This window comes from Ciconia boyciana, chromosome 1 (assembly GCF_034638445.1).
Source record: "Ciconia boyciana chromosome 1, ASM3463844v1, whole genome shotgun sequence".
Lineage (NCBI taxonomy): Eukaryota > Metazoa > Chordata > Aves > Ciconiiformes > Ciconiidae > Ciconia > Ciconia boyciana.
In genome coordinates this window covers 124897030-124924459 of record NC_132934.1, presented here as the reverse complement: position 1 = coordinate 124924459, position 27430 = coordinate 124897030, and the positions used below count along the sequence as shown (strand labels likewise).

Sequence of the window (27430 nt, the reverse complement as noted above, 5' to 3'; positions counted from 1 at the left end):
TAAGGAGATCACACTTAGACTTGCTGTTGTATGCACAGTATAGAAAATAAATGGGGCAAACATAGAAAGAAGCTGAGACAGAGAATATTTAGGGAGACTGAATTTTTTTGTAGTTCAGTTTTTCAGAGTTCTTAAGTACATACATATTGCCTTTGGGAAACTGACTGGCCTTTAATACCTGAATTCTTCTGTCATTGTCACTGTTGCCACCTGTGTCTGTGAATTAATCTCTATTCAGGAAAAAAAAAGCCTAGATAGTCCCCATAGCTAAAACAAACACCACCACCTCCCCCCCAACAAAACAAAATCAAACTAAAGAACTGCCCAAAACACCCAACACTCAAGTAATTAGTTTTAATTTCTCTGCAATATGCTTATCTACTGTAATTGTTTCTTCTGCTAGACCCACAGCATATTTTTCAGGTTTTCTACTTCTAATACTTAAGTAATTTTTGTTCTGCTACTTTTATATTATTTCTTCAGATTTTTTTCACATTTTTTCTTTTGATAATTGCCCATTTATACTCATTTCATTAGGATTATAGTTTAAATTTTTGAAGGATTTCTGGTGAACATGTCTCCAGTTTTGTAGACATCAGTTAACTACTAGTCTTCTCTTTCCCCTTTTATTTAATTTTTAAGCTAATGTACCTTTTGCACTTGTATATAGAGTATTTATGACAATTATTTTTCTCCTAATTTTGAAACACTGATGATGCACTTCAGCTGTTCAGACTTGTTTGGTTTTTTTCTTTTCTCCCTCCTTGATATAATAGGAGATACTGATTTTCAGTTCTGAAGATAAATTTTATCATGAGTCTGGATGTTGTCATGATACAGTCTCCCACAGCTGGGTCATCTTAGTTAAATGCAATCTGTATACCTTTGCAAATAAGAAATATAGCATTAATTAGTTTATAATAGAGCTGTCATATTGAACATGTGTCATGATGAAATATTATTAGAACAGATAAAGGTAGTGCAAGTACAGATATAGATTGTATCTCTTTAATTAAAAAAACACACAAACAAAACAGCCCCAAAACCAAGCTCCTATGAAGCAAACAGCTGTTTGTTAAATAAAATATTATGCTGAGATTTGATAAAATGCAGATAAATGCAGATAAAATTGACTTCTTGCCTTACTTTCAAATTACTCAACTTCTCCTGTTTCAAGCTTGTCAGTATTACAGGCATTTGTCTTTTGTACTTGGAAACTTGCAGTAAATAAAGTTGTATACTTTTCTCCTCTAAGTGATGTCATGTATGTAGCTACTTACAAAGGTGTTAAACAACTGGAGTAATGATTTCCTCTGGAGGGGAAGAACCCTAAAAATGGAGAACTGAAATTTTGGAAAAGATGCTCTGTAACAAAACTAAAGCATCCTCAGAAAAACCACTGGATAATCTGAATTATATGCTTGGTATACTTGTATTTTAACTGACTTCTGACTTCAAACTGACTACTTGAAATAAGGAAAAATTGATTAGAATAAGTAGAATGCAGGTTCTTAATTCTTCTGTAATACTTCCATTCTACTGAATGATGAGCACATGTATCTGTGCACAAGTGTTGATTTGATTATAGGCCTCAGTAATTTTTGCCTATACCCATTTTAATTTAGGATAAAATATTAACTGGTAGCAGGCTGCTGAAAATTATTTTCATACACCGTACTGAAAATTTATTGTTCTTTGAGTGGTTTTAATTATGTCTAACATAATTAAACAGACTAACAAGTCTTCAAACGCGTCAAGTCTTTTAGAGTCAGCTTGTCTTTTCTGAATGTATTGTCTGATAAAACTTTTTATATTGGCAGAGCATGGTGAATATGATCCTCAAACTGTAAGACCAGGAAGCAGATACAGTCATGTGCAGGAAGTACAGGAGCGACTTAACTTCTTACGGTTAGTTTTAACTTGATCACTTGTTTAACTTCTGTAAGAATACTTCAAATACTTTAAAGAAAAAAAACAACAACTCGGTATCTCTTTCTCTTATCTAGTTTTAAGTTGCTGTGTTAACTTCTTTCAAAACTCAAATGCAAAAATACACCAAATGTTTTTGTTTTGGTTTGGTGGGGTCCCGCCCCCCCCCGAGGGCTTCTATACTAGTATTGGAATATTCAAGTAAAGTTTATTGGGATCTTGCAATCCAAGGCTCTGATTCTGCACTAAGATTTGTATGGACTTTTTCTGTCTGTGTGCAGAACCCTACTGACTTGAATACAATGTGCATGTGGATACAGTTACATACATATTGGGGTAACTTAGCTGAAAATTTAAAATACTCCATGTAGGGATATGCCAGTGTGTCCTTATTTGTTGTACCACACCGGAGTAAAATCCATGATCATAAACTGACATATACTTGTGTCGGACACTGATGTTAGGTTGTCAGTGACTGAGCCTTAGAAAGAGGTTGGAATGAAAAAATTATTTGGATGACTTCTGAGCAGCTGCTGTTTGAGTAAAATAAGAAAACAAAGGATCTCTGCTCATCACAGAGCTGCAGTATGTTGATGCTTTTTAGGTTCTGTCTCTCTCAACTTTTTCTTACTTGGTTATAACCTTTTTTAGACAAGTAAAAATACATGACCTGTCAAAATGTGAAGTATTTTTTACTTGTTTTCTGAGTTTGTTTTTTTTTTTTTAATTTTACCAAGAAATTTTATGAATTAAACTGAAGTGTTAAACAACTGTGTTATGAAGCTGTACAATAGCATATGTATAGCAGACTTAATTTATCACTCCGGCATGTTAAAAATCGTGACTTCCTTTAAGTTCACCAGTTGTTAATATAAAGGAATAAATAAAGTCCCATGGCTGTCAAATGTAGAATATGTAGGTAGCAATTTCTGAAAAGCAATGCTGTAACTTAGTCGCTGATTTCTTTTACAAAGAAAAGATTTTGAATCAGAAAAGTGATTCTGAAGAGCTTTGATTATTGTTTGTTCTTCCTGAAACATTCGTAGTGTTAACTCTCAGAATTGAAGTTCTTAATAGTTCTTTAATAATAATTTAACACAAAAGAAAAACTTACTTAAATAAAAGGAGAAGTTTCCAGTTCATTGACTTCTGCTTCTGGCTCTATTCCATAGAATTGGTACCTTATTTTGTGATTTTGCTAAAGCGAGTGCTAAAACATAGTGAATTATTGCAGAAGTAATCTAATCTCTTATGTTGTGACCTGACTTTTAAACTGAATAGTTTACATTAGGAGATGTGCATTTTTTTGTATATAATATGTAAATAGTGCTTGGTATTTTTGTGTAAAACATTTTTTCTGAATTTTATTCCTTTTTCGTTTGGGCTATAAGGTCTATCCATTCAAACTTACTAAGAAATCACGGGGCTAATTATGAATGGACTGATGATGTAAATAAAGTTTTCAGGGTTGTACTTATGATATATACATGTATAATATACATATTCACCTTTTTGCCTGTACTTTTTACTGAATTGTAACTCTCGATGTCTATTAGACAGTGCTGTTAATTGTCTCTTTGTTTTGCTCAAGATTTTTATTGAAGGATGGTCAGCTGTGGCTCTGTGCCCCTCAGGCGAAGCAAATATGGAAGTGTTTAGCTGAAAATGCGGTTTATCTTTGTGATCGCGAAGCCTGTTTTAAATGGTATTCCAAACTAATGGGGGATGAACCAGACTTAGACCCTGACATTAATAAGGACTTCTTTGAAAATAATGTGCTTCAGCTGGATCCCTCCCTATTAACAGAAAATGGAATGAAATGTTTTGAACGTTTCTTCAAAGCTGTGAACTGTCGAGAAGGAAAGCTAGTAGCAAAGAGACGAGCCTATATGATGGATGATCTGGAATTAATAGGATTAGACTACCTTTGGAGGGTAAGTTAATGGGAGGAAACTTCTGAAAGGTTAACTGCTAAGTCTTTCTCAGTCTGTTTATATTTTTAGGAATGTGTAATTTATTAGTTATAGACTGAAATTATGAAAAGCTACTTTGTCAAACTAAATTTATGGATATTGACTCCACTGTCTTCCCAGCAAGTATGCAAGTTGGTAACTTTGCAGACCAATATTTAATGGAAAGTTATTTGAAACATCAAGTATATTTGTGTATGCACATGAGGTTAAAAATTTGCCTATACTGTTGAAGAAGAGAGGATCGTTTCAGGTGAATTATCTGTAGGTTTCTCTTGCTCTCTCACGCACATTAGAACTAAACTTTGTTTTATGCGCTTCATAAGCTAGTTCATGTCATTCATTCTAGTATGGTAAACTGGAGTGATTCTAGATTAGACCAAGTGATCACTGGTCTGATTCTTTCTCTTATATCCATAACCTTTTGCCGAAGCATTGTTATAGCTTTTCAATAGAAAGACTGTAGCTTTCTGAAGCTTGCCAAAACTATTGGTGAAAAACACCAGTATCTAGTTTGATACTTAATTTTTTCAGAGTATTTCTAGTTTTCAAGAGCTGCATTAGAACCCACAGTAGCACCCTGTGGCATGATTATCGTGGCTGTGTTTTGTAAAACGTGCCATATATAAAGCAACAGTCTTCAGTAATTTTGGTTGCGGCCTGTTGAAGGGTTAGGTATTTTAATCAAAGTGATAGTAGTTAAAACCAAAGTAGATCACAATTTTTATACAAATAAGTTTTCACACAGTGTTTGTGTACAAAGTGCCCACATAATGCTAGCGTGTTTTAGTTGTGGGAATCGACTTACTTGGATCTGCCCTGCTGTTTGGCAGCATGACCAAACTCGAGAAGCTTTGGCTCGGTATCCTGCAGGGGTTGTCTGTAAGGCCTGCTTTCAGACCTGGTGGCTAGTAATTAAAATATAGATTATCAGGTTAGAAACAGAACACATTTGCTAGGACTCATGTCCCCCTTCCACCCACTCACAGCCATTTAAATGCTTTAAAACTCTGTTTTTAAATCTTTGGTGATGTAGATTGTTCAGGCATCTGAAAAAATAGTTGTCTTATTCTCTGAAACTAGTGAAAATGGAAATATAATGTGAATATGAATATATAAACACTGCTTTCATTCTGTTTATAAAGCATCGTCTTTTTTTGCTAATTCTGAACTCCTTTAAACTAGTTAATTCTTAATTTTGACTCTTTAACTTTAGTGTAAGTTGTATTGATTGTATTTTGTAACTAAGTGTTTTAGTCACTTTCACGTCGTAAAATAATTAGACATACTGTTGTGTCAAGATACTTACCTAGTCGTTTTGTTTTTAAATTTTATACCAGAAAGTTTCAAGATGTTCTAATGCCTTTTTTTTTTTTAATTATGCTAGGTTGTGATTCAGGGAAATGACGACATCGCAAACAGAGCAATAGATCTTCTTAAAGAGATCTATACTAATCTTGGCCCAAGGTTACAAGTTAATCAGGTAAAAAAACAAACAAGCAACAGGAAAACTGGAATATAATGTGATAGAAAAACAGTGAAAAAATAAAATTTGGTGATATTTTTATACTTGAAAGCTTTGAAACCAGAGAATAGTTTTCATGTTTTGGAGAGTATAGTCCTGAGCCCAGCCATCAGGTTCTGGTCAGATGCAGAATTAAGAGTTTTTTCTGATATTTACAGGCTGAACTCTGATAATTTTTTTTTTTTTAAATATTAAATTGATCTGTTGTATTTGCTTTTTCTACTCAGAAAACAGTTCATATCATATACTTAGGTAAGCCTTTTGTTGAACTTCCAGTTGCGGTACTTATTTGTACTAGTATGTTCACTGGATGGGTCTCTTGAGTGTTGTCACAAGCTAATCTAATTATTTTTTTTTATGTCATGTCCCTTACAAAGGGTCACAGAGTTTCCATCTAATGGTCAAGTTGAGCTCTAGCAAATCAGGTATTTTCTCCCTACGTTAATATTTGCTGGGAGCTGCGTTTCAGTGGACAGAGAGAAGGAGAAGAGATAATGAGTTTCTGAAAGGTCAGAGGAAGTGAACTGTTGGGATTTCACAAATTTGGGGAGAATATTGTCCTCCAGACAATCTCCAGTTGGTAGCTTGCCAGCTGTATTTCTTAAAACTACAATTTTCATACTTGTCCTCAAAAACACTTTTATAGTCCTCAGAGCTGCCAGTCTGCTAGATACAGCACAGCTGCTCTAGGTGGTGCATTTACAGCCAATTCAAGCTGTATCTTAACTGTAGTGGCAGATGGACTGCATGCTTCTTTCCTGCTATAGGTCTGGGCTTAGTAAGCATGCGTAGATCTGTCCATCTGCACATGGCTAGATCTGACACTTCCAGGAAGTGTTGGATTTACTGAACATGCACACTGGTATTTTGTTTCAGTGTGCTGGTAACTCCTCTGCTCCTGAGCTGCCTCGAAGAAAGTGGCTACTGGACTGTGGTTTATTGCCATAGCTATGACTGTTAATGTTTCTATTGCAGACTACTACCTGGAGGCACTTTTTACAGTGATACTATAGGTTATATGTCAGTCTAGGTCAGGAGCAAGGAGATGTTAGATATCAGGCAGAAGGAAGAGATTTGCTGCAGCTGCCACTATACTGAATCTAGCTCAAAATTAATTTCTGAGTTTATGCAGGAAAAGAGTGTCTCTGGAACTGGGTTATGCGATATGGGGGGGAAGGGGATAGTTGCTCTGGTGATCTGTAAATATTCTGTGTTCACTCTTAGTGTAAAGTAAGTTAACCTGTACTAGATTGTCAGCTAGAGATTCTTTAACATAGTCTGAGGAAATGAATAACAAAGTCCAATTTAGTGTTCTCTGTGCAGACTTTCACTTTTTCTATTTAAGTGCACATTTGCACTGTACAGTTACAGCTACTGATGACATGCAAGATTTTTTGAAGCGCACACTAAATTAGATCTATTTATCAATGGGAGTTTATTCTAAAGTGGAATAAAACAGCTTTATAGAGTAACTTACCTGGTTTTGTTTTGGTTTGTGGTTTTTTTGTTGTTGTTTTGGGGTTTTTTTGTTTTGTTTTTTTTTTTTTACTTCTACCATTGGATTGTCCTGCTGAAAAGGTGGTTTTTAATATTTCTTGTTATGGCACCAATTTTTTCATGTAATTAGGTAGTGATTCATGAAGACTTCATTCAGTCCTGTTTTGATCGTCTAAAAGCCTCCTATGATACTTTATGTGTGTTGGATGGAGATAAAGACAGTATCAACTGTGCAAGACAAGAAGCAATACGAATGGTGAGAGTGTTGACTGTTTTAAGAGAGTACATAAATGAATGTGACAGTGATTACCACGAAGAGAGAACTATTCTACCTATGTCGAGGTATGTGTGAAAATGCACTACTGTGATTTTGATTTCTGTTAACTAAAATATGACTAATTATTTTTGTGATTTTTATATTCTAAAGGGTTTCTCTTCAGGGAATGTGTTTATAGAGTTTCAAAATCCCATTTTCTCTGCTAATACATCTAAACTGTGATCTGTAGTAAAAAAAAAAATTTTGAAAGATCAGACAAGTACAGGCATATGTGAAAGGGAGAGCAGACCTGAGAATAAACTTTTCTGGTGTTTTGTTCTGTAACTAGCACAATGTACCTTGTGGCTAAATTGTTTCAGATGGATTTCTTTTTTTCAGATAATTACTTAGAAGCAATACTATTCTTTAAGTTAGCATGGGCAAACCTTCTTTGTTTTTCATAGTCCTGTCATACAAAAAACATGTTGTTAATGTATATCTTCATCTTCCAGAACTGTTTACAGAGATGCTAATCTTACTTTGCAAGCTTAAATTCAGGATTATCTCGAAGTGAAATATTCTGTGTAAGTTCCTCATGAAAAGGGGAAGAAGAGAATAGCACTTGGAAGTATATTTATTTTCTGTATACCTTGACTCTTCTTATACTTGTCCTTGAGTAAAAACAGTTTAAGTCCTAGCTGCTCCTTCTTTAACTCTGTCTTTGGTACAAAGAAAAAGGAAACACTTAGATCCAATGTTGTGTAGATATGTTTCACAAACAAAATACTTTATTTCCTGAGAGAGGAAGGCAGAACAGAAAACTGTTTAAATGTTCCAGTGTTAGTAGATGCTGTCTGTGGGAAGAAAGTCTCAAAAATACATAAGGAATACACTGAGATGCTATGGACTTATGATGCAGCTAACATATTTTTAGACATGGTGGGGGTTTCTTGTCCCCTTATTTTAAATGCCCTTTTTGTCAAGAAAATTGAAGAGATTGCTGTTTCTTCATGATGTGTCAGTAATTTGCAGCGCTCCTACAGCATTTTTATTGTGTATCTTGATTGGTTAGTTCTAAGTTCTCTTGTTGATTGCAGGTGCATCTCTTATGTGGGCTGCTTAATTGATTAGACTAACTTTTTCACAGGTCTTATTAGCAAGGAGCTTTTATGAGGAATTTTTGCCTCCTTTTGTTGCATGGGATTAGTTTGTTGGGCTTATCTGGGCACATCTTTCCTAGTGAGTTCCCTGCCATTGTGCTAAGTTTGATCACTGCTAGTGTGAAAACATTTCTTCTTCTTTTGACCTCTTTGAATTTTTTTAAAAGCATTTTGATTTTTAGAATTGGAATTTTAATATATAGTATTATAACTATATTCTATAACTTTTACCAGCTTTTGACAGAAGGCATTAAGACTTGGTGACCTGATGGCTTTTTCTGATCTTGGTGTATTAAAAACTGAGTTGTTTTGCTAAAAGACGAAAACGTAGTTGCCAGCCTGAGCTTTATTTGCGCATTTTGGTCAGGAAGTTACAAGCAAGAGAAAGGATCTAAAACTTCATAGGTGGCTTTTTAAAATTCTGTCAATGCTCCTAACCTGACTGTAAAGTTGACCACATGTTTAACGCACTTGTGCGGAGTGTGGCTTCTTGAAAGTTTCTGTGTATGTTATGTTTGCATAATTGCTGGTGCCTTCACAAAATAATCTCATGCTGGAGTATGCCACCATACGTAAAGATTTGATGTTGAAATATCTGCAACACAAAATACAGCAGGAAAAATAATTTATTTCATGAGGGCAAAAATAAATTTATCTGGTTTATTTATTTTCAGAGCTTTCCGTGGTAAACATATCACACTGGTAGTTCGTTTTCCAAACCAAGGCCGACAGGTGGAAGATTTGGATATTTGGTCTCATACAAATGACACAATTGGCCAAGTACGGCGTTGTATTCTCAATCGTATTAAAGCCAATAGTGCGCATACAAAAGTAGAACTGTTCATAGGTGGTGAGCTGGTGGACCCTGCGGATGATAGAAAATTAATTGGGCAGTTGAATCTCAAAGATAAAACGGTAAGTATTGCAGGTTGATTATTTATGTCAATTCAGATGTCGCTTACCTTTTGTAAATGCTTGAAAAATACCATGCATGGGATCACTTATTCTCGTGAAATTGTTCCATTCCTCCTCCTTGTGTTCTGCCATTAACATTATATCAGATGCATATTTAGTAAAGAATCTTCGTTTTTACATAGTATTAAAACTATGGTTGTATTTTTCAGCTAATTACAGCTAAGCTTACACAGATAAATTCTAATATGCCCTCAAGTCCAGATAGTTCTTCTGACTCTTCAACTGGTTCTCCGGGCAACCATGGCAATCACTACAGTGATGGTCCAAATCCAGAAGTTGAAAGCTGTTTGCCTGGAGTGGTAAGCATATACTTAAAGTCTCAAATGAACAGTTTAAAAGCATTTTTTCCCTACACTTTGTCTTTAATGATTTTTACGGGTTTTTTTATTTGCTTATTTTAAGATCATGTCACTGCATCCTCGATACATCTCTTTTCTTTGGCAAGTCGCAGACTTGGGCAGTAGCCTAAATATGCCACCTCTTAGAGATGGAGCACGTGTTCTGATGAAGCTCATGCCACCAGGTAAAACTTCATTTCATCCTGTTTTATATTGTAATATCCTGTATAATAATTTCTTACCTGTTACAGAAAAATGAAGTTAGGGGAGTATTTTCAGTTTTCTGGTAATTTATTGATACTGTAATTCATGACTGTTAGGATTAGAATTTTTATGTATTTCCCAAATAGTTTGTATTTCCTAATCCTAATTAGGATTGTATGTATTTCCCAAATAGTTACAACTTGTCTGCCGTATAAAGTTACATAGTTTGCAGTTGGTACTGGGGTTCACTGCCACAGTGCAATGAAAATGGGGAGAAGCGTTGTATTTCGAAGTGGTTTTGTAGCACTACTTTAATAGGATCACTTTTGTACTGACAGAAATGATCATTGCAGAACACTTCAAAGTCTGATCTTGTCTGTCAGTTACATTTTTTGCAACTTCTCCGATACACTTAAAATTTTTCAGATTTATAATGGTAAATACTACTGGCTTGTTCTGGAGTACTTGTGATATAAAATGTTTATAAGTTGTGTTTTTATTGCAGATAACACTACGGTTGAGAAACTAAGAGCTATTTGTTTAGATCATGCAAAGCTTGGGGAAAGCAGCCTTAGTCCATCCCTTGATTCTCTATTCTTTGGTCCTTCTGCCTCACAAGTGCTGTATCTAACAGAGGTTTGTGATGCTTTGCCTGTTCTTTAAAAATCTTCAACTCTCTCTTTGGCAGTCCTTTCTGTAACATTGTGGAAGCCTAAGATCAATTTCTGGTTTGAAATTAACAATTGAAAATACTTAACAATTTACTGGAATAAACTGGTGTATGGCAAATGCTGTCAAAGCATTGCTTAAGTAGTATCCCAACATAGTCTCATGTTCAGTCATCTATATTCAAGCTAGTGCATTTCTGTTAGTTAACTCTGTATTTTGTTCTACAGGTAGTTTATGCCTTGTTAATGCCTGCCAGTGCACCTCTGGGAGAAGATGCCAGTGACTTCCAGTACAACTTCTTAAAAAGTGGTGGTTTGCCTCTTGTATTGAGCATGCTGACTAGAAATAACTTCCTGCCAAATGCAGATATGGAAACTCGAAGGGGTGCCTACCTTAATGCTCTAAAAATAGCCAAATTATTGCTAACAGCAATTGGATATGGCCATGTTCGAGCTGTGGCAGAAGCTTGTCAGCCAGTTGTGGAAGGCACAAGTACAATTTCACCGGTAATATAAATCTTCCTTGATTCAAATACCAATGTACTCTGATTTTTATGTTGTCTGCAGCAATGTCTGTCTACTCTTCATTGACAACCTCTTTGAGTGAGTTGCATGTCAAGAACTGATGGTACTTTCAGATAATGTTGTCTGACGATTCTGAAAAATAAATCAACTTACTAAACAAATCCTGTTTCTTTCTGACTGTAGAAAAGTTAGGTATAAGATCCACCTGCTTTATATATGACTTTCAATGGTTTGTGTGGTGGTCAGTACAGGTAACTTTCCATTTTCAAGTACATCTATTCCATAAATAGGAACTCTGATTCTTTTGTGCTGTTGAGTCTATTGAAGGATGTGCCTCTGAATTTCTTATATCTCCTATTTATGATTAGAGCATAAAACAACAGAACTGACGTTGAGTCATGCCAGCTCCTTTTCTACACAAAAAATAAGTCCTTGGCTTGCTAGACTCCTAATTCTCTCCATTGCTTGTAGAAAATGCTTGCAGAGACCAACTAAGTATGTTGCAAAGTTAAGTGTTGATAGTTGAAAGGTGTCCTACCCTAATATCTCTCCGAGTTGGAAAGTGTAACACAGGTGTTCTGAACTGTGATCTCACATGTCTATAGTAGTAGATTTTGTGCACGTTTAATATGACTAGTTAGTTTTTCTACATCTGGAGAAATATGTTGTAGGTCAAGATTTTATTTCTGCCCTTTTACGGTAGGTGTACAGCGTAGAGCCCAAAAATTTAAAATTTGCTGCTGTCCTTCCTGGCCATCTGCTTCTAGGTATTCCAGCTATTTTTTTTTTTTTTTTCTTTTTTGAAGTTCCATCCCAAATAGTTGCTTGAGCTTTCAGCCTATACTCAAGAATATACATAGAGGGCCCCACTTCAGAGCACTCTCTTCCAGAATATTTACTAAGATCCATCTCTGAAGCAGAGAAGTATGTTCTCCTTAAGTCTGAACCATTTGTGGTTAGTTCCATCTTTTGGAAAATACCAGATTCATTATTTTTGAAGGAAATCAAAACTCTTGACAATTACAAAGAAGTGAAGATGGCTTTTCACATCTCATGTTAGAATATAATAGAAACATCTTAAAGCAAACATGTTCACCACCCTGTCCTTCGTCTATTTAAAATGAGTAAATTTTACTGCCCTATTTTCTAATGATGATTATTCAAAAGGCAGTTTGGAACACAGATAACATCAGTTGAGTCTTGAAGGACTGTTTGAAACAGATTTATGCTGACCACTTAGGAGGTAGTAGCATTTGTCCATGACTACCGACATTCACTGTTAAGTGTTGCAAACATCTAACTTTATTATTAACTGATTTGTTGGAAAAACCACGGTTATTCTTGCTGTCATCGTCATCTTGTTTGAAGGACTTTGGTCTTGATACTTTTTATTGCTGCAACACCAGTAAGCTTACACCTTGGGATGGAGGTGGGATTTGTAAATACCTTTCATCTATCATATCTAAACCATAAGTAGCATAGCATAACTTTGTCTTGGCTTTCCGTCAGTACTTAAGAGAATGAGGTAACCAAGACTATGCGTCTGCAGTCTTCCAGTTACTGGTCTGCTGCTGTCACTAGAACCTTTTAAATTTTTATTTTCTTCCTTGCTTTCACAGAAAGTTGAATCAATAATGTTGTTAAACGTAGTATTCTGGTACATAGATCCTGGTTTACCCCCATATATATTGTTTGATCCTTTTACAGCCTGTTTCTGATAACTAATTGATTATGTAAGATCTATTACCATCTTCAGTGGGAGTTCTGTAATTTTGCTCCTTGAATCGAGTGTCTTGGTGAAGCTGACAAAGCAAAGGGATATGACCAGCAGCAGGTGTTACAGTCCAACTTCAGTGTGTCTTTTGAGCAGCATTTGAGACAGGATTTTTGGATGAAATTGTATGAGAAAATGAAGAAATTCTTTTGTACAAGAAGCTTTGACTTCTAACCACAGCACACAGAGTCTTTTCAAGCAAGTTTGTCTATGAGAAGGAAACAGCCATTTCAGATTTGAATTGTCAAAACTATGGAGCTCTGTCAGCCCAAAGAGGAGGAACTCTGTAGTCAAACCAATGCAGAAAAGATAAAAACTTGTCTTGCTGCTGTTTCTCTTGTGAAAGTATGATAAAGAACAGGAGGGATAATCTGGAACAGAATTCTTCAATAGAGCTCTAACTCAGATTTTTAAAATGTGATTAACTATAATGAACACTGCAGCTGTGTTCTGTCTGGACACTATTAGCTAATCCAGAGGGAGAGCTGTTGTTGTAGCAAACCCTTTCTTTCCTACATCAACAGAAAGGGAAGGAGGCATTGTAATTCTAAACATTCTGTTAACTTGAAATAGTCTGATCAATAAACCCCCAAACATAAGTAGTTTGAGCAAGTGTCTCTCCTCTTAACTACTTGTACTCTATGATCATGCACTGTAGCATACAGTGTCTTCAGATGTGATGGTATCATTTGAAAATGAGGGGGTTTCTTTTTCTTGGTGTTTGCAGTTTCTGTAAGTAGTTTTCCTTCCAAGATCTTATCTACTTCTACCAAACCTTTCCAAGTAACTTTCTATTTTTGTATCTTCTTGCTTTCTTTTTTCCGTGTAAAAATAAGCATAAGAAATACTTTCTTCCAGGTAAACCAGGCTACGCATGACCAGGCAGTGGTGCTACAAAATGCCCTACAAAACATTCCTAATCCAACTTCAGAATGCATGCTAAGAAATGTAGCAATTCGTCTTGCACAGCAAATATCTGATGAGGTTAGTGAATTCATTTCTGTATCACCTTTTTTTCCTGTAGTATCTTTTTTTTAAAAAAAAAAAAATCCTGAAATTTATTGCTTTGTAAGACATGGATTTGCCTTCTAAAATGTCATGAAACATTTTAGGTGATGTTCATACGGTTCATAAGCTGTTGACTAATTAAAAGTATTTAATGAATTGTTTCCATATGCAATTATGAAATTCAGTGTTTAAGAGCATAAAGAGGCTTAAGTGAACTAGGCAGGTTCTGTACAAGCTCTTTAATGGATTGTGAATATTGTTACAGTTAGATCAGAACTTCAGAAACTTGATGTAATAGATTTGAAGAAGTTAAGGATTATTTTGAAAGCATTTTTGTGATACTTTCCTCTTTTTTTGGTCTTTTATGTTTTGGTTTCTGAGTAACACTCTCTTCTTGAAGACGAACACAGAAAAGGGGAGGGAGTTTTTAAATACTGAGCATGACTTTTAAATGCTGAAAGATGAAAGTCGCAAATCATTACCAGTGTGTCTTTATATATTGAAAATACATTAATGATACGAGTGAAAAATTGGATTGTGGAGCTCGATAGAGTTAAACAATGTGCTTTGCAGATATAATAGTCTTATTTGTAGGGTACTGTATGGTATGACCAAATCCCATTTGGATTTGGAATTGAGTCATGTTAGTGAATACATTAGCGAATTCTACTGAATTCAGCAGAAGCTAAAATCAGAACTACTGCAACTTCCTCTTCCACAGTGAATTGGGATCCCTCAGTTTCCAGTGTGGAAGCAGTGAATATTGGTTTTCTGTACTGTATAGAATCTCTGCAAAGCTATCTCCAAAACAGTGCTGAGCTACCTAAATAAAAGTGGTCTTGTATTATCACCTTAATGTTGAAAAGTACACTATTTCTTCTGAACAAAGAGCAGTGTCTAAAGAAAGCACAATGTACTAGACTGCAAGACTGAACCATCTGCCTTCCGTTAGTGGTGGTATTTCATCCATAGGTGACTGTATGTGTAAAATCAGCCAGCTGAACTCTGATTTAATTAACTTCCTTCTACGGAAGAAATGTCTTTTGAGGTGAGATATGAAGAAAGGTTTTTAATTGTGCCTTTGTCCTTTTTGGGAGACATCTAATAAATAAATAAATAATTTTTCTTTCACCAGGCACATCAAAGCAAACAAAATCTGAATCTCTTACAGGAGTCTACACAGTATTGCTGTTAAATTGTTGTCTGTAATTTTCTGAAATTATGAAAACTGCTGTATATCTAAATTTCGTATGTATTGTGGTTTGCCTTTGAAAGACTTTTTTTTTTTTTGTTCTAATGTTTTGATGGTCAAAGACTTTTTTCAGCTGACCTCACAATTTAAAAAAAAATAAATCTGACATGGTTTCCATAGGCCAGACAGAAGACTTTTTAAAAAAAAATTGATATTTCAAGATTTTAAAACTACAATGAGATTAAAAAAGAAAATATTCTTTTTCTGACAAATTTTTCTTGTGATGCTGTTACAGTAAGGTTACTTTGCTGTGACAAAGGTGAAATACCTGTTTTTATTGTAACTACTGTTAAAGTCCATTATTGGTAGCAAGAGTACACATTGTTCAGGTTTCCTGATGCAGCTAGCTTATTAGTTAAGCTTCTTAGAATCTTTTTTTTTAATTAAGTCTGAGCATTAGAAAAATGACATTTGAAATTTTTGAGAACTGTCTACCATCTGCTTTTAAAGATTGCCCATTTTTTGCACAGTTCTACTTTGAATATAGACTCCAGATAGGTTTGGGGTTTTTTTGAAAGTTGATGCAAACTATAAATAATGGCAGTTGTAGTATGTTTTGTAATGTTTGTATATCAGTAGAAACTATTGGATGTTAACTCTGATCATGCCGAAAATACTGAAGAGTGAGTCTACATTCATAAGACACATGATCTGTGTTCTTATTAATTTTAAACCCTGTATAACTTGAATATAGAACAATCCCTGTATATATTAATCACATACTTGATAAGCGTTAGTTTGTCTAGCTATCAGCTAGCACAATAAATATCATGAGGGGGACAAACCCTAAAATAACTTCAACTTGTTACATTACTTAAGAGGCTAGCTGCCTTCCAGATGTATGCTTGGTGGTTTGTTGGGTTTTTTTCCCCAAAACAAGAATGTTTTAGCATTGACATTGGTAGTTTCTGCTAAATCTTACTTGGAATCAAAGAGTTGCTGGTTATTTATCAAAAATGTTCACTTTCTTCTAACTCCTGGTACTTGGAGCATTAAGATTTAAGATTCTGTATTATATCTAAAACACATGCTACTTTCTATTAAAAATGAAATATTACATAAGTGAAGTACAAATGCTTTTCAAGATGCAACATCTTTTTTTCTCAATTTAAGGACACATTCTTTGTTAAATTTTAAATTTTTAAATTGTAAACTTTCTATGTGAGAATTTAGAATCCATTGTAATGTTATTTGCAACTGCATTTTAATGTTGCTTTGGTTTATTTCTCTCTTTTTCAGGCTTCAAAATACATCCCTGATATCTGTGTTATTAGGGCAGTACAAAAAATTGTTTGGGCGTCAGGTTGTGGGTCAGTTCAGCTGGTTTTCAGCTCGAATGAGGAAATTAGTAAAATCTATGAAAAGGTAAGAATTCCTAAGCAACTTCTTTTCTCTATAACTGTTCCTTTGTTTACAAAAGGAACAGCGTCAACCAGGTCAGGGAGAGGAATATATAGGGAAAGGAATATATAGGCAAGTTTTATTCTTGGTGTATTAGCTGTTGTGCTTAAATTATCAATTAGAGGAAGAATATTTCCATTCCAACAGCTTTCCATTTAGCTTATGTAATGGTATAATGGCATCTGCTTCTGTTGCTCTAAGAATGACTTCTTCATGAAATAAGTTGGTGGTTTTTTGGTTGGGTGGTTTGTCGGGGGGTGGTGATATAACTTGCATGTAAAAAGTGGTTTAGTTAGGGTGACAGTCCAGGCACATGAAGATGTGCTCTTATATCTGTACATTTGATGTTTTAAGAGTAGTGGTGCACTAGAGAAAATACACCTAAAGGAAAATATATGTAAATGTTCTTTTCTGACATTTTTCTGGGCAAAAATTGTACAGTTAAGGTCTATAAAAATACTTTCAAACAATTGAAGTTTTAAAATAGGTGAAATTTAAGCTGTGCATTATCAATCATCCTTCAAAGGTTTTTTTGTGTGTGTGTATTATTTATTTTTATTGACACTTATATGGACATTTGTAATAAATGGCAGCTGCATTTGGTTTATCCTAAGCAAAAGGGAAATAAAAATTGAAGGGAAAAATTGGAAACTAAAAAGAGGAAGAAATTGCAAAATTAATAAAAAGTGGGAATAAAGTACCCTTTGTTAAAATAACATTAAAAGAGAGGAAAGTATCGCAGAAATAGAGGCATGTGATGCGAGAAAAGACACGTTCTTAATTTAGAAGAATTGCGTTTCCTTATAGATGAGAGGAAGTAACTCCTCTGGTAGTTTTATAAAGATTGCATAAACCAGGTACTGGCAAACACTGGCTTAGAGGACAAAGTATTTTAAGGAAAATGCTTTCAGTTTTCTAAGTTGACCACTAAACCTTAGACTTTTAACTCATAGGTTGTGGGAGCATTTTGCTAAGCCTGTGGGATAGAGATTTATCATTAAATGTTAGTTTAACAACAAAAGCAGACTGGTTTTTGTGGAATCGGGAATGACGTGTCAGGATTCCTAAAAACATCAAAGGTGACTATGGTAAATGTTTTTTTTAAGAGGCACTTCAGAGTAGTCCCATCAAGTATGACTTCTGAAAGGATGTTCTGAGCACTTTAAGAAGCTTCTGAACTTAACTGGTGAATTCAATTAAATTTTAAAGTCAAGATAAAATATTTTGAGAGCATAATTTTTGTGGATTCTCTTCTGCCTCCTGCCTCAAAAAATTGTGGTATGGGACTCCTCTCAGTGGTTGAAGAAGACTGTGTGCGATTTTCAGTGGTGTCAAACCGCCATTTTCTGAGTAGCTCAGAGAAGGCTCATACCCATCTGAAATACTGCAAGTATGCTGCTTGTACAGACCCTGCTTGTCAGCTCCTGGTGCCTGAGTATAGGGAAGTGCCTCGCTGAGTATAAAATGCATTTGCCTTTCTACTAGATCCCTGCACCCATGCAGAAATAACTTTTTTCTCTAAACAGGGCTTCAGTGCAGAGCAGGTGCAGTCCTGAACTTGTTGAAAGCATTCTGCTTTTACTTTCATGAGATGTGAATTGCCACATCCTCCCACTGCAGTGGTAGCGACTGTCTCTGATTTTTAGCTGTTGTGCAAAGACAAAGTAGTGTCTGTTGCCAGACTGAGACGTACTTTGTCCTCTTCTGCTGCCGTTTACAGTTAGTTATCTCTTCTGCATTGTAATCCCTTCTTTCTGCCTACTTAATCTTGATAACCTTTCCATATATAAAACATACTTATTTTATGTTTCTGGTTAATGTTGCTAACCTGCAGCTGTGATTACTGATGAATTAAGATTGCAACCTGCTCACATTCAGTTTCTTCAGAACTTCTTCAAGCTAATTAATTTTGTCTTAGATGGTGGAGAGGGCTTGCTTTTTTCTCAAAGTATTTATTTTGGAAAAATGCACCAAAATCAACTCACTTGATTCAGGTGTTTAATTGAAAGAATAACATATACCAGTTAGAAATATTACCCTTTCATCTTTCAAAAGTCACTACAGCAACTATGTTTGAAACTTGGTTCAGCTGTTTCATGTTTCTGAAAAATAGCGAAGTGCTGAATTCTAGCAGTATTAAGAAGCTTTTTGGTCAAATAAGTTGTGAGTATTAAAGCTTTGTAAAACTGGACGACTTGACGAGTTATACAGCACTACAGCCTTTCTCTGTTTAAATAGTAACTGTTTCCAAAGCTTTTAAACTCCAGGTTCTGAGTAGTGAAGAAAAGCATCTTATTTAAAAATCAAAAAGCCAAGCAAACAAAACCCAAATACAAACCAACAAGAAAACCCAACAGTACTAACTGATGTAACTTTTGCCTATAAGCTTCCTATTTAACTTCTGGCTCCTTAAGTTCGTGCTTGGAATCCTCCTTTGAGAAGCACAGTACTGGAAGTTCAGGTCATCCCACATAGTGCTTTGAATCACATCTGAGTGGAGTGCATAAAATACTTGGCACTGATAATCACTTAGTATACAAATTTGTGGTTTGTGTTTGTATTTAGTGTGTATACCTTGGAGCCAGTTGGGTTTCTTGGGATTTTTTTCTATACCCACTTTGTGCTCTCTTGTTTATTTTCACAGACAAATGCAGGAAATGAACCAGACATGGAAGATGAACAAGTTTGCTGTGAAGCATTGGAAGTGATGACCCTGTGTTTTGCTTTGATTCCAACGGCACTGGATGCACTCAGTAAAGAAAAGGCATGGCAGACGTTTATCATTGATTTGCTATTGCACTGTCACAGCAAGTAAGTTTTGGTGGTTGTTTTTTTTTTTTAATCACATATGTTATTTTACAATTCAAAATTTATGTAAAGCCTAAACGCAGAACAGTGACTTCTTATTTAAGTGATTTTTCAGTTGTCTTAATTTATTGTTTAGCAATATAATTCTGTAATTTGGATACCTATCCTAAAGTGGTAGCTATATCAGTCCCATCTTCTTTGTACTCATAAGGAGGATATTGTCAAGCCAGATGGATGCCTGATAACATTCTACTGATGGCTTTAGAACAACTTATTTAGAATAAAATAACATGTACTTTTATGTTTTTCAGAAATTATGTGAATACTCGGTACATTAGAATATTTAAGTGAATTAAGTATAGAAGAACTTTACTTATTAGAAAAAGTATAGGAAAGATACAGAGCTAGGAGTTTGAGGAGAGGGGGAAGTTAAGGCTTAATCCTTTGGTTCTCTTGCATTGGAGTGGAACACTTGTGACTCTTCATGTGACTCACATGTTTTACGTAGAGCTGTCGCACTGGAGCTGTCACCCTGTGCAGCAGCAGTGTCTTGGTGGAACCCTTAGCACTGCTGTGGGACAGACAGACAGGGAAAACCAGCAGGAGCTGCCAAGAGCTATATGGTTCAGTTGCCCTGCAGTCGTGCTATAGAGTTCAGGGATCTCTTGTTATCCAGGCTATTCCTACAGTTCTCCTTAGACAGCATCTGCACGGTACAGCATCTGTATGATGCGTGTCTTGTGACTTTTAGCCCACCTGAAATTGTGATGTGAAGTATTGGGGTATGTATTTTTAGAAGCCATCCAGGTGGAAAGTTTTTTTATGTTGTTGTTAAACTTAGTTACCAGTGCTTTGGAACTGTAACTAAAGGTTTAATTCTACTTTTGTAAGATATCGTTGCTGCTGTTCCATGATATTTTAACTTTTCTTTGAGAAATGACAGAGATCAGAAATAAGTGAAGCTGTCTAAGCCTTTCAGTACATTTTAAATGGAGACAGATTGTGGTGCTCCAAGATGACTGGGGTCAGAATTTCAGCACCATGTTTTGGGTTTTTTACTTTCCTGGATAAAACAGGTTGAAAAGTGTTATGTTCAGGAATATTCACCATAACAAAAGGATCAATAGTATAACCAGAGTATCTCTTTACAATGAACTACTTGCACACATTGGTGAAACTGTGGAGTGTTATTATCAGAATCCCACAAGCTTTATTAGTTTGCAACCTGTGATATAGCATGTTGAATTTTCAGCTTCACTGAAGCTTGTTGTTATCACTTAAGTTAAATAAGTTTAACAAAACATGCTGACAAATGTATGTTGTAATCTTACACATTAAATGAAACAAGCTGTCTTTCACTATTTTTGGTAACTTTCAAGGCTGATGAGTAAGAAATCACTACATTTTATTTTTAAAACTGTCAACAGTTGATATCAAGTTACTATTTTGACAGTAAGTGTATGTTGGCCACATGTCAAATTTGGAATATCAGTACAGCTGAATAGCATGGGCAAGTTGTTAGTGCTGCCCCATCCTTTGATTTTTTTTTTTTAATTTTTTTTAATGTGGGTCCAAACATTTATTGGATTTGTGGCTTTTCTACATGATCTTAATTGTACAAATATAAGTAACAGGTGATAATTTTTATAATAAATTTCACTGTAGTTATCTGACTTTCTGGCATTGTACTGTGAATTTAGGTGACATTTCTCAAGTGTTCACCAGCATTTGTTTATATTTCAGTTAATGTTTGTATCACCACTTTGCAGACAGAAGTATTTATTTGTGTATTAAGTTCAGTGAGCAGTTCTCAGGTTTAGTTTGTAAATAAGAAATGTGTATGCACAAATAATAACTTTGGAGAACTTAAAGATTATTATCTAATATAGTGGCCAAATCTGTGTCATCTCTGTGCTTATTTATTGGCAGTATTACAATATAAAAACTTCTGGGGCTGCTTCTTGTATGACATGTCTCTCATGAAATGGTCTTAAAACCTTTCTTTAAGCTTTGAATATCACAGACTGAGATTCTTGTCACTTTACATGGGCTGGAAAGCTGTCATCACAGCTAGGTATCTCTCTTCCTTTGTTTTTCTCTCTGCCACCATTTATCAGGTGTCAGGGTTAAAAATTTCTTATTTGCTATCACTTTCACCAGTTTGGGTTAATAGGCCAAGATTTTGTCATCAAGAATAACTGAAAGAAGAAAATACTGGGATATTCTTTTGTTACTATGAATGTATTTTGTGATCCTTCCCACTCTAAAAATGCTGTGCCCATAATGCCTTTTTTGCTGCAAGAACTCACAGAATAGCTGTGTTAATGTTTACTTTAAAAAAAAAAAAAAACCAAAACATAGAATAAGTACATTTAACTGTTAATTGGTTACAAAAAATAATTAGTCTGCTTTGTTTTACATTTAGAGCACAATGTAAAATATTAAAATAGTTCCTAGCAAGATAGCAGTGTTCCATTTTTACAAACAGAATAGCGCCAATGACAAACCTACACCAAAGATGACTTGTTCCCGCTCTTTCAGTCTTTAAAAACTGCAGATGCTCTTTGTGAGGATTTTTCTGTTCTGGTCATATTTCCCTAAGGAAGTGAACTATTGGTTCAAATAGGGAACTTCTAAATCTATAGGTCTTAAACAGTTTTGTCTCTGAGTTTCATTGTGCAGGTTCTATCTAATGCAGTTTGTGATGAAGGTAGAAGGTCTTTTTAGCAAACCCTACGGTCTTGATTAACAGATGGGAATATCTGTCATGGTTTTGCCAGTCTCTTCCAATGGTTACTCTTCTTGCTGGTTTGAGCTTTGTTGACTGAATTTGAATCCCAACTATTTCACATTGTTATGCCTAGGGAATAGTTGACTGTTGTACTTTTCTTCCTAAAATATTGGAAGAAACTAGATGTGTCCCGTTGGCATGTCAGCCCAAGTCTGAACAGCAGTGGCTTAATTCTCCAGGTATGATAGCCTTTTGCCCTTTAAAAATAAGAGTAGCATTAATGGATGGGGTTTGTTTGGTTATTTTGTCAGAGGGGATAACATTTTTAAGGGCTTCTCTTATAAAAGTGGACTGCTGCTCAGCTCCTTATCTCTGCTTGCTTTCTCCACCAGAATGGGAAATGAGCTGAATTTATTGTATGGAAAAAATGATTCATATTGTCAGTACAAGAAGCTAACCTCTTTTCTCTCATATACTTGTAAAATTTCTGATGTATATGATAATCTCACTTAGAATGCAACTGTTCATTATTACATGATGGTTAGAGTAGCATAAATGTGAGTAGAAACGGAAAACCACTTTGAAAATTAAGACAGTGAAGTTGAACTAAGCTAAAAAAGTTCCTTTTCTGAATTAATGTAGAAACAAATCTAGTGTTTGCAGTGCAGAGAAAGTTTAGCAAATACCAGACAGAATTCTGAATATCCTTCCATTTTCAGCTATTGTTCTCTATCTCGTGTCCTCAATCAGAGAACAATGTGAGCAAAAATATGCATGTGAGAAAATGTTTTTGGTGCTCCATAAAAGACAAGGAAGATGATCAAGTTCAGATCTCACAAATATGATCATTCTGGAGAAGATCAGATGGATTGGTGGGTTTTGTTTGTTCCTTTCAGAGGTTGAGATTATATGGGACTTGTGCTGTTTCCTCATAGCATAACCATGCTACCTATAAATTGAGGAACAGAATGCAAAATGTTTAATACTAAATACTGGAGCAGTTCTTGCTCTCCAAGGTAATTGATTTTATAGTGGTGACCCCTGAACAAGACTGGCTGAGTCAACAGTAGATAGCTGAACAGTTGGTCCTAAATGATCCTGGAACCCAGAAGTGTTCCGCTGATGGCTACAAAGTGATTGGTGGTTGATACATGCGTGGCCCAAATAAATAAAGATTCTTACTGCCCATATAAAGCAATGGCGCTTATACCCATTGAGGAGGCTGACTTCTGTTAACTAAACAGAAGTCTGTATCCTGGAGCTACCAATAGGATGGGATTCAGGTTGCCTGCCTTAATGGAGGCATTTGACCTCCAGCTGTTTCACCGGATGAGTGTGAGTTCGTCACGCATCTCGTGTCCTATCTGCCAGCTCTACGCTGTTGTCATGGTGTCTAACATGGCACTAGATGCCTGTGTTTAGGCAGCTGCATCCCTCCCATGGTTCCTTAAGAGCTCTTAGATTGTTATAGCCTCACGAAAATATACATGTGTTCAAATACTGCATACTCCTTAGAGAGATAACAGTGTGAAGTACGTGTTTCCTTGGTCAAATTTCTCACTTTAGGAAAATACCACCTTTATCTATTTCATTCTGCCTTTAAGTGCGTGAACCTTAGGAGTGTCTATGTGATGTGTCCCAAGCAATTGAAGGGTTGCATTGTAAAAGAAGTTTCTGTGAGAAGTTTTACGAAAACATGAGCTCAGCAATCAGATCCCATAAAATGTCAATTATTATTAAGAACAAAACAGACCCCCTCCACCCCACGGTCTTCTGCAACTCAAAGCAATGCAGTAGAACTTGCAAAGATCAGAGAAGGGTGACAAGGGAGATCAAAGCTCTGAAATTATTTCCATCTGAGAAACAGCTGAATAGCTTGGGGCACTTCGTATTGGAGAAGAGATAAATGGTGGGAGGAGAATACCACAGAGACCTTTAAAATCAGAAATAGCAAAGGGAGAATAAATAGAGGACAGTATTTCTTTGTATAAGAACTTCTTGAGCATAACATTTAAGCAGTGTAAACCTTCAGTTTGGAAAGAGTTTGAGGGCTTCTTTCATGAACTTGTCCAGTGAGGGCTATGAAATACTGCTTTTGGTAGTCTTCCTGAACCACAAATCACTAGAAGCTGAGAGAACATTCTGGAGAATTGTCACTGCATGCTTCCCTCTTCTTGTGCACTTTCCTAGGTGTATACCAGAGATGGGGTGCTCAGCTAGGTGCATCTTTGCTCTGACCTCATGGTCATTCTTGCATGTCTTTGAAGCACAGTTAACTGCACATGAAAGAACTCTGAAGGAAATACGATTCTTTTGTGTGCTTTCCACAGTGACCTCATGGGCAGAAAATGACAGCCACACCAAAAAGACACTGTAAAATTCAGTTTCTTATATGTTGAGATACTTTCATAAAGCACAGCATTCATTTGTATTCTCTCCCCACCCAAGCAGAGTTGTTTCTAACAGTTTTAGCAAGATACAATGCTCAGACAATTAATCTTACAACTTGAAAGAATAGGGTTTGCCTTAATTTTTTTTTCCCTTAAGCTTGTCCATTCCCACGTTATTCCAATGGTTAGATTAAGTTCTTAAATGGAAAATTTCCTTTAATTCTAGCCACTTGACTTTTCAGGTAGTCATCTTTTCTCATTTCTTACTAATGATAAATTTTGATCACTGCGTAGATGCTTAGCAAACTGCTATGGTGATTGCAAACTATAGGGTTGCAAACTGCTTGTTGTGTTTGCTGGCAATTGCGAATGTTTGGTGGTTAGGTGCTGATAAGTTTCTTTTTATTTTACCTTTAAATATTTAATTTGTGGAACAGGTTTTGTAATAGTAATTCATGTGTCTAAAATTTCACTACAAGGAGAAACAATATGATGGGTAGTGAATGAAGTATTCCAATTTATGTGCAGTTTTAGAAAATGGCATTAAGCAGATAAGCACAAATTTAACTGGGGTTTTTTAAATGTCCTGTTTGGATAGGGAGATTGTATTTAATGTTTCTATTAAATAATTTCCAGAACTGTTCGTCAGATGGCACAGGAGCAATTCTTTTTAATGGCTACCAGGTGTTGCATGGGGCAGAGACCTCTCCTTTTCTTCATTACCCTGCTGTTTACTGTTCTGGGGGTAAGTTTTTAGAGCTCTAAAGGCTTCAGTACAATGTGAATTTCTGTAAAAAGTAATAAGACAAAATATCTACAAGAAAAGGCAAATTGCTATTAACAGTAGTCACTAAAATATAGGTTCCTTTTGACCTATAGGCAAGCAGCACAGTCTATTTCAATTTGAGTTAGATGAGGGGTAAAGGGACTTTTTTGCATTTTCTGATAAGAACATGAACAATAAACTTTAATATATGCATTTGATCTTCAGTGAATGCTAACCTTCAAGTAAAAATCATTAGCAGATTAGATAAAGACCTATAGTTATTGCCTTCTTTTACTGGGCCTGCCAGGGCTTTTCAGTTCTGCGTACTCATGGCTTTCTTGAACATTTGATCACTTCACTGTTTCTTTTCCATTCAGGTATAGAAATTGCTACTAAAATAGTCCAGAAGTAATTAATGAACAGCTAAATGCAATTGTAAACTTCTAAAATGTTAAAAATGATCTTACACTTCTTTTCTTTCATATTCACTGCCAGTTTTAGGGAAAATACCTCAGTGTTGCGCTATAAGTAGAAGAGTGTGTGAAATATATATCATTTGTTTTTGGTTTACATAGAGTACTGCAAGAGAGAGAGCTAAGCATTCTGGAGACTACTTTACTCTCTTAAGACATCTTCTTAACTATGCTTACAACAGTAATATTAACGTACCCAATGCTGAAGTTCTTCTCAATAATGAAATTGACTGGCTTAAGAGGATTAGGGTAAGTTTTAGGATCAACTTATTTCTGATGATAAGCTTTTTGCTGCTTTGTTGTAAAGTACAATTTTAAGCTTGGAAATTAATATTATTTAGAGTATCCTAACTTTCTCTTAAATGGCAGGATGAAGTAAAAAGAACAGGGGAAACAGGTGTTGAAGAAACTATCTTAGAGGGTCACCTTGGAGTAACAAAAGAGTTGTTAGCATTCCAGACACCTGAGAAGAAATACCATATTGGCTGTGAAAAAGGAGGTGCTAATCTCATTAAAGTAAGTTCACGGGTTTTGACCTATGGAGTTTTTAGATTTTTTTTTTTTAAACTATAAATAGCTAAAACAAATAAATAGCTTCGCATTTTGTGGTCTGTAACCATAAAAGGTCCCAATTTAACTGTTTGACAAGGGCTTCTAATTGGAGTTTAATGTTTTCTTTAAAAGTAATTTTTTTTTTAAATCACACATTTCATTCATAAGAGTACTTAACATTCTTGTTCTTTGGAAGCACTGTGTATGGAGTTGCTGTGACCTAGTGAGCTGTTAGTTCAAGACTTGGCAAACATCATACAAGGATAGTGAGCTAGATACAGGATAGTCCTGTACAGGACTGCTTTCTTTCATTACATTACCTGTATTGTCTTTTCTCCACATGTTCTTAATTAGTGCTATTAATGTTTATGGCAGGTTTGAACAAATGCATGACATCTGAGCGTCTCTTTAATCAGATGTGGGTTTTTTTGTACCTCTGATATTATACAACAGCAATGTTGTTTTTTTCAGCACTAATTGATAAAGAGCTTTGTAGATAATACTGGTTTGGCAAAAGAAAATTTTTACCAATCAGCAATAATACAGATTTATTTTTAACTTGCAGTGAGGGAGGTGGATTTGCAGGGAACCACTTTAGGAAGGAGTTACTCTGTTCTAAATTTAAAAGCTCGTTATGGTGTTAGTCTCAATTTTAACTCTTGGGGTTTTTTTTTTTTAAGTATTCCTCTGGTTCTCAGACATTCATTTATATAATAACTCTTATTTGGTTACAAAATAGTGTGCATTTCTTCAGTAACAGGTGATTTATTTTATTTTGTTTTTTTCAGGAGTTGATAGATGATTTCATCTTTCCGGCATCCAATGTTTATCTACAATACATGAGAAATGGAGAATTGCCTGCTGAGCAGGCCATACCAGTCTGTAGTTCACCAGCTACTATTAATGCTGGCTTTGAGCTACTAGTTGCACTAGCAGTTGGATGTGTTCGAAATCTCAAACAGATAGTAGACACCTTGACTGAAATGTATTACATAGGTACAGCAATCACTAGTATGTAATATTTTTAATTATCTCTTTTCTACTTTTTACTGTATCTGTTATGTATAGGTTTTGTTTATATTATCAACTGAACTAGATGCTGGGTTTTTTAGTTTGTGGTTTGTTTGTGGCTGCTTTTAATGTTGCAAAATCAGGCTTTCAAAATTTAGAAAAGTTTGTTAGTGTAGCCTTTATTTGTTGTTCTATATGCAGTAAATATACTGACTTG

At 35.3% G+C, this 27430-nt stretch overlaps 1 protein-coding gene across 2 annotated transcripts in view; it reads left to right on the top strand.

Annotated features, from left to right (window-relative positions):
* The window catches only part of USP9X (ubiquitin specific peptidase 9 X-linked), a 107628-nt gene that overhangs the window by 56446 nt on the left and 23752 nt on the right, over positions 1–27430 (top strand). The window contains exons 15-30 of one of the 2 annotated variants that reach the window (XM_072848101.1): positions 1821–1908; positions 3521–3863; positions 5287–5382; positions 7052–7263; positions 9012–9252; positions 9462–9611; positions 9715–9835; positions 10360–10490; positions 10751–11029; positions 13680–13805; positions 16321–16446; positions 19127–19293; positions 25048–25156; positions 25753–25899; positions 26020–26166; positions 26991–27198. In XM_072848101.1, the coding sequence (XP_072704202.1) occupies positions 1821–1908; positions 3521–3863; positions 5287–5382; positions 7052–7263; positions 9012–9252; positions 9462–9611; positions 9715–9835; positions 10360–10490; positions 10751–11029; positions 13680–13805; positions 16321–16446; positions 19127–19293; positions 25048–25156; positions 25753–25899; positions 26020–26166; positions 26991–27198 (2691 nt within the window). Of the gene's footprint in view, positions 1–1820; positions 1909–3520; positions 3864–5286; positions 5383–7051; positions 7264–9011; positions 9253–9461; positions 9612–9714; positions 9836–10359; positions 10491–10750; positions 11030–13679; positions 13806–16320; positions 16447–19126; positions 19294–25047; positions 25157–25752; positions 25900–26019; positions 26167–26990; positions 27214–27430 lie in introns of both variants that reach the window. The other variant, XM_072848090.1, reaches the window with a different exon arrangement.